The sequence below is a fragment of the Miscanthus floridulus genome, chromosome 7 (assembly GCF_019320115.1).
Source record: "Miscanthus floridulus cultivar M001 chromosome 7, ASM1932011v1, whole genome shotgun sequence".
NCBI classification, from domain to species: domain Eukaryota; kingdom Viridiplantae; phylum Streptophyta; class Magnoliopsida; order Poales; family Poaceae; genus Miscanthus; species Miscanthus floridulus.
In genome coordinates, this window is record NC_089586.1 from 74,428,350 (window position 1) to 74,436,193 (window position 7,844).

Below are 7,844 nucleotides of genomic sequence, written 5' to 3' on the forward strand. Positions count from 1 at the left end.
TTCAAGAACCAGGCGATCCAACATCTTCAAGATCAACAGGCGGCTCAATACCACAGCTGATGCACTGGCGCGACAAGCTCAAAGCACACACCCCTCTAATTTAGAGACCGTCTACTATTATGAGCACAATGTACCCCAGTGCACTCTACTTCAAGCTCTACAATCTGTAGACTTGACTGATGTAACCATCCTTGCAGCCCGTTGCTGCTAATAATAAAGTTGTTTGTTGTCAAAAAAAAAAAAAACTTATCAACCGGTTAGCAGCCTGATTCATCAAGCTTATCGCGGTAGTCGTCGGATCTCTATTGAATGGCTATGTAAAATCAGGTGTTGATATCCCTAAGAGTACTCTATCCCTAATTCCAGAACTCAACTTCCTTCTGAAAGAGGATATTTATATATATACCAAATATAGTAGGAGAGGCACTGCCAAGTCCATCCTGAATCCTGATGACTCCTCGAACGCGGCTGTTGTTTACCTTCTGATTGGTGGAAAGTCCTGCTTTCCAACTGCAAGTAGGCAATCTGATCTGAAGGAGTATATAAGTGCGTGCTGCCGATCGTAATCCCTTGGACAGGAAGAAGCCAACACTAATCAATTCAGTGTCCTCGGTGCTCAATGCTCTCCCAATCCGCCCCATGTCGCCTTCCCTGCTAGCTTTATCTTGGCTTGCTGAGACACGAGTGGCATGGCACACGACTATATGCTGATGTGCTGTGCATCACTCTCTCTCGCTGGTACGGTAGTGGGCTGGTAGCTCACATGGCCAGTGGCCACCCCACCATTACAATGGTCAGTGGACAAAAAAAATATTCCCGGCTCTTGTCTGCTGCTGCTCGTCCGTCACTGATTCGATCTCTTAAATTCATCGGCTTTCAAGAATCCACGCAAGAATCCGATCTCGAAACTACAGACCATCGATTGCAAACATGGAAGCAGTGATGGGAAGGATTCATCTTGTACTGGTGCAGTGCGTGGCTGTGGCGGCGCTGATATCTTCATTGGCCGCCGGCGTCGCCGGCGAGGCAGCGGCGGCCGCGGCGCAGGAGCTGCGGCAAGGCTTCTCCGTCGCCCACGACCAGTCCTACTCGCAGTTCCAGCCAGTGCTCGCCGACCCCACCGGCGTCTTCGCGCTCGGCTTCCTCCGCGTCAACTCCACCATGCTGGACCTCGCCGTCATCCACCTCCCGTCTGCCTTCCCGCTCTGGCGCGCAATCCCCGACCGCCCCGCGCCATGGTCTACAGCCGCCTCCCTCTCCTTCGACGGCGGCCTCGTCCTCACCGACTGCGCGGCCTGTTGGAGTTGTTCCAAATTCACTCCAAGATATAGGCCAGGCTTCTGACGGAGCGAAGCGGAGGCCCGTCGCCGGAGGCTTGGGCCGGAGCGTAGCGGAGTTTGAAGCTGGCCCAGCAGGTCTCGCCCCTGTGCTCGGGGGGTGCGGGGGGCGGAGCCCCCCACGGTACGGTACGGTAAATACACCCTTGCTAGGGTTTTGTGGAGACTTGATTCTCTTGTAAGCCGCCATAGGCGTGTAACCCAAAACTCTTGAGATAGTGAGATTGTTGCTGGCTGGTGCCCGTGGTTTTTCCCCTTCACATCGGAGGGGTTTTCCACGTTAAATCGTGTGTCTCCTCTGTGGCTTGATTCTTTACTTCTTATTCCTATACGTCGTTCATAACAAGTGGTACCAGAGCTTTGGTTGCTGTTAGGGTTCATGACGACGTCGATGAAGTTCGATCTTCCGCTGCTGAACTACGACACGCGGTTCTCGCTATGGCAAGTCAAGATGCGGGGGATTCTGGCGCAGACTCATGACTATGATGAGGCGCTGGATAGTTTCGGAAAGAGGAAGGCCGAGTGGACTCCAGAAGAGATCCGCAAGGATCAGAAGGCGCTCGCCCTAATTCAGTTGCATCTTCATAATGATATTTTGCAGGAGTGTCTGAAAAAGAAAACTGCTGCAGAACTATGGCTGAAACTGGAATCGATCTGTATGTCCAAGGATCTAACCAGTAAGATGCAGATGAAGATGAAGCTGTTCACCCTGAAGATGAAGGAGGAGGATTCAGTGATGAGCCACATCGCTGAATTCAAGAAGATCGTCGCCGACCTAGTGTCGATGGAGGTGAAGTATGATGATGAGGACTTAGGTCTTTTACTGCTATGTTCTTTGCCAAATTCGTATGCAAATTTTCGTGACACCATACTTTTGAGCCGTGATGAACTAACCCTAAAGGAAGTTTATGAGGCTCTCCAGTCTAGGGAGAAGATGAGAGGCATGGTGCAGAATGATGGGACGTCGTCCTCCAAGGGCGATGCTTTGCATGTGAGAGGCAGAACTGAAAATAGATCCTCAAATGATGGCAATGACGGTAGAAAGAACTACGAAAGGAGAGGCCGTTCAAAGTCCAAGCCGCATGGTAATAAAAAGTTCTGTGTTTATTGCAAGCTGACAAATCATAATGTTGAGGATTGCAGAAAAGTACAGAATAAGGAGAAGAGGAAACAAAAGTCGGCTGGTAAGGTCTCTGTTGCTGCGTCTGATGATGATTCTGGAGATTGTTTGGTAGTATTTGCTGGTTGTGTTGCTGGTCATGATGAATGGATTCTCGATTCCGCATGTTCATTTCATATTTGCACTAACAGAAATTGGTTTAGCTCGTATAAGCCTGTGCAGAAAGGGGATGTTGTGCGGATGGGAGATGATAACCCGTGTGACATTGTGGGGATTGGATCAGTTCAGATCAAGACTGATGATGGCATGACACGCACGCTGAAAAACGTCAGGTATATACCAGGGATGTCCAGAAATCTTATCTCATTGAGCACGCTTGATGCAGAAGGTTACAAATATTCCGGTTCAGATGGCGTTCTGAAGGTATCAAAAGGTTCTCTTGTTTGCTTGAAAGGTGATCTTAATTCTGCAAAGTTATATGTCCTTAGAGGGTGTACCTTACCTGGTTCTGATTCCGCTGTTGCTGCTGTTACTAATGATGAACCTAGTAAAACTAACCTTTGGCATATGCGTTTGGGACATATGAGTCACCATGGTATGGCAGAATTGATGAAGAGAAACCTGCTGGATGGCTGCACTTCGAGTAAAATAAAGTTTTGTGAGCATTGTATTTTCGGGAAGCATAAAAGGGTACATTTCAACACTTCTGTTCACACCACTAAAGGTACTCTTGATTATGTTCATGCTGATTTATGGGGTCCTTCCCGTAAGTCCTCACTTGGTGGTGCTCGTTACATGCTTACAATTATTGATGATTACTCTAGAAGGGTTTGGCCTTATTTTCTGAAATAGAAAGATGATACTTTTGCTGCTTTTAAGGACTGGAAAGTAATGATAGAAAGGCAAACTGAAAGGAAGATAAAATTGCTTCGTACTGATAATGGTGGAGAATTTTGTTCACGTGAATTTAATGATTATTGCAGATCGGAAGGCATTGTTAGGCATCACATCATACCCCATACTCCACAACAGAATGGTGTGGCCGAACGCATGAACAGAACCATCATATCTAAGGCCCGTTGCATGCTGTCTAATGCCAGGATGAGCAAGCATTTTTGGGCTGAAGCTGCTAATACTGCCTGTTACTTGATAAACAGGTCGCCTTCTATTCCACTAAATAAAAGAACTCCCATTGAGGTATGGTCTGGTACGCCTGCTGATTATTCACAGTTGAAAGTTTTTGGATGCACTGCTTATGCTCATATTGATAATGGAAAATTAGAGCCTAGAGCTATTAAGTGTCTTTTTCTTGGTTATAGTTCGGGAGTCAAAGGCTATAAATTATGGAATCCTGAAACAGGAAAGACTTTTATGAGCAGGAGTGTTGTTTTCAATGAATCTGTGATGTTTACTGACAGTTTGCCCTCAGATCATGTTCCAGAAAAAGAGCTGCAGCGTATGCGCATGCAGGTGGAGCATGTTGATGATGATACAGGTGTGCAGGTGGAGCCTGTTGATGAGCATGGTGACCATGATAATGATGTTGCTGAGGATGATGCTCATGATGATGTTCAACAAACTCCTCCTATTTTACAGTTAGAGGAGGATTTACCTATTGCTCAACGCAAGTCAAAAAGGACAATTGCACCTCCTAAACGTCTTATTGAAGAGTGTAATTTGTCTTACTATGCTTTGAGTTGTGCTGAACAGGTGGAGAATGTTCATGAGCCAGCAACCTATAAAGAAGCTATTCATTATGGTGATACTGAGAATTGGATTTCAGCTATGCATGAGGAGATGCAGTCTCTTGAGAAGAACAGTACATGGGAGATTGTACCTTTGCCTAAGAATAAGAAGACCATCAGCTGCAAATGGATCTTCAAGAGAAAGGAGGGTTTATCTCCAAGTGAGCCTCCAAAGTATAAGGCAAGGTTAGTTGCTAAAGGCTACAGTCAAATTCCGGGTGTTGACTACAATGATGTGTTCTCTCCAGTGGTAAAACACAGTTCAATTTGTACTTTCCTTAGTATTGTTGCTTCACATGATCTTGAGCTTGAGCAGTTAGATGTGAAGACTGCGTTTTTGCATGGAGAGCTTGAGGAGGACATATACATGGACCAACCAGAAGGGTTCATAGTGCCTGGCAAGGAAAAATATGTGTGCAAGTTGAAGAGATCCTTGTATGGTTTGAAACAGTCCCCTCGTCAGTGGAACAAGAGGTTTGATTCATTTATGTTAGCACACAGTTTTAAAAGATCTAAGTATGATAGCTGTGTTTACATCAAGCATGTTAATGGATCACCTATATATTTGCTGTTATATGTTGATGATATGCTGATTGCTGCCAAGAGTAAGATTGAAATCACTAAGTTAAAGAAGCTATTGAGTAGTGGTTTTGATATGAAAGATCTTGGTAGTGCTAAGAAAATTCTTGGTATGGAAATTAGTAGAGACAGAAAATCTGGTTTGCTATTTCTTAGTCAACAAAATTATATCAAAAAAGTTCTTCAGCGTTTCAACATGCAAAATGCTAAGGCTGTTAGTACCCCTATTGCACCTCACTTTAAGTTGTCAGCTGCTCAGTGTCCTAGTACAGATGCAGAGATTGAATACATGTCAAGGGTTCCTTATTCTAGTGCTGTGGGGTCTTTGATGTATGCCATGGTTTGCTCTTGTCCAGATTTGTCATATGCTATGAGTCTTGTTAGTAGATATATGTCTAATCTTGGCAAAGAACATTGGAGGGCAGTTCAGTGGATTTTCAGGTACCTCAGAGGCACAGCAGATTCCTGTTTAAAGTTTGGAAGAACTGATAAGGGTCTTATTGGCTATGTGGATTCTGATTATGCTGCTGATCTGGACAGGCGAAGATCACTTACAGGTTATGTGTTTACTGTTGACAGTTGTGCTGTGAGTTGGAGGGCTACTTTACAGTCAGTTGTTGCGTTGTCTACTACTGAAGCAGAATATATGGCTATTTGTGAAGCGTGCAAAGAATTAATTTGGCTGAAAGGTTTGTACGCTGAGCTTTGTGGAGTTGAATCTTGCATAAGTTTGCACTGTGACAGTCAAAGTGCAATTTACCTCACTAAAGATCAGATGTTCCATGAGAGAACTAAGCACATAGATATCAAGTATCATTTTGTGCGTGATGTGATTGAAGAAGGTAAGCTGAAGGTATGCAAGATTAGTACTCATGATAATCCTGCTGATATGATGACAAAGCCTATTCCTGTTGCTAAGTTTGAGCTGTGCTCAAGCTTAGTTGGTTTAATTGGATAGTCCAAGAGACTATTGTTGGCACCAGTGGTTTTCTATCTTTGTTATGTTCAGGATGAAGGATTGATTTATGATACAAGATGAATTTGTCTCAAGGTGGAGTTTGTTGGAGTTGTTCCAAATTCACTCCAAGATATAGGCCAGGCTTCTGACGGAGCGAAGCGGAGGCCCGTCGCCGGAGGCTTGGGCCGGAGCGTAGCGGAGTTTGAAGCTGGCCCAGCAGGTCTCGCCCCTGTGCTCGGGGGGTGCGGGGGACGGAGCCCCCCACGGTACGGTACGGTATATACACCCTTGCTAGGGTTTTGTGGAGACTTGATTCTCTTGTAAGCCGCCATAGGCGTGTAACCCAAAACTCTTGAGATAGTGAGATTGTTGCTGGCTGGTGCCCGTGGTTTTTCCCCTTCACATCGGAGGGGTTTTCCACGTTAAATCGTGTGTCTCCTCTGTGGCTTGATTCTTTACTTCTTATTCCTATACGTCGTTCATAACACGGCCAACAAGGTGCTCTGGTCCACCGCTGCCACCTCTGCCTCGGCCGGCGACCGCGCCGTCCTCCTCAACACGTCCAACCTCCAAATCCAGGGCACCGGTGGCAGTTCGCCCGATGTCGTGTGGCAGAGCTTCGACTACCCGTCGGAGACCATCGTCCAGGGCCAGAAGTTCACCTCCGCGGCGACGCTTTACACCATCGACCGGCGCTTCGCCATGCGGCTGGGGAGCACCTACTTCGGCCTCTACATCGAGCCGCCGCCGCCGTCTTCGGTCGTCATCGTCGCTGCCGCCATGTACTTTAAGCACACGGCGATGGAGGCCAAGGCCCAGATTGTGGCCGGCGGCGGCCCGACCTACGCGCGCGTGGAGCCCGACGGCTTCCTCGCCATGTACCAGAGGGAGGGGCCACCCGCGGACGTGCTCTCCTTCGACACCTTCAACCGCGGCGTCCGCGCCCTCCGCCGCATGACTCTGGAGCCCAACGGCAACCTCCGCGCCTACTACTGGGACGGCGCCCGGTGGGCCCTCGACTACACTGCCATCAACGACCCATGCCAGCTACCCACCACCTGCGGCGCCTACAGCATCTGCGCGGAGCCTAGTGGCCGCTGCCAGTGCCTGGCCAACGCGACCGATGGCTCGGGCTGCGCCGCGGTCGTGCCCGCTTCCGCTGGGAGCAGCCTTTGCGGCACCACGGGCGGGGAAGTCGGCGGGCTGTACTGGGCGGTGCGGCGGCAGGGCGTGGAGCCGGTGAACAAGGAGCTGCTTTGGTCCGAGCAGACGGCGTCCGCGATGGACTGCGAGGCGCGATGCGAGCGCAACTGCAGCTGCTGGGGTGCGGTGTACAGCAACGGGACCGGATTCTGCTACATCATGGACTACCCAGCGCAGCTTCTGGTGGCGGGCGACGACAGGAAGATGGGATACTTCAAGGTCAGGAGCCTGGAGGAGGAAGGGAGACGCGGTGGTGGGCGCACGAACGGGGTCAAGGCGGTGCTGCTTGTTGTCGGCCTCACGGCGGTGGTCGCTGCTGCTGCGTTCGGGGCGTACAGGGTATGGGACAGGAGGCGGCGGACCGCCGCGGACGCGAGGCGGCAGATGGGCGCCGCCGATGACGGGCTCTCGCCGGGGCCATACAAGAACCTGGGGTCCTTCAGCTCCGTCGAGCTCGCCAACTCCTTCCGAAGGTAACCAGGCCTGAGGCGAAGGCGACTGAGATGTGGAGCTGTCCGATCGCATGGATGTCTCCGCCGTGAATGGACCAAGAGCACCAGGACGACGGCGGCGGCGAAGGATGTGCCCGATTGTTGGGTTTGGACTGAAGGAAAGAGAGATTCAATTTTGGCCCAGAGCTTAGCTTATTGTCTAGGATTGAGCCCAAGTGTTTGTGCTGTTCAGCTTTGTGGCTGAGCACAAGAAATATATATATATATACTTAAAAATATGAATACAGTGCCAGATTACGAAGACTTTCACACTGTAACAAAACTTCAGCTAACAACCAAACCTACAGTGCGAGGACGGACCAGATTATGAAGACTCAAACTGTAACAAGACTTCAGCTTTCAAGAAAACTACACTCGAGAGATCTTTCCTTTCGATCGCCATTGGAGAAA

The 7,844-nt window shown here is 48.9% G+C and overlaps 1 protein-coding gene across 1 annotated transcript; it reads left to right on the forward strand.

Moving 5' to 3' along the window:
• The first annotated feature begins 673 nt into the window (after nt 1–673).
• LOC136463455 (PAN domain-containing protein At5g03700-like) lies at nt 674–7,552 on the forward strand. The gene is made up of 2 exons (XM_066462456.1): nt 674–1,291; nt 6,227–7,552. Exons 1-2 carry the CDS (start codon nt 931–933, stop codon nt 7,417–7,419), a joined length of 1,554 nt encoding a protein of 517 aa, XP_066318553.1. The 5' UTR covers nt 674–930; the 3' UTR covers nt 7,420–7,552.
• The last annotated feature ends 292 nt before the right edge of the window (nt 7,553–7,844 follow it).

Excerpts from the sequence above, each read along its gene's own strand:
- LOC136463455 (XM_066462456.1), top strand. The coding sequence starts at position 931 with ATGGAAGCAGTGATGGGAAGGATTCATCTTGTACTGGTGCAGTGCGTG. Across the intron at positions 1,292-6,226 it reads CCTCGTCCTCACCGACTGCG|CGGCCAACAAGGTGCTCTGG; the intron begins CGGCCTGTTGGA and ends TCGTTCATAACA.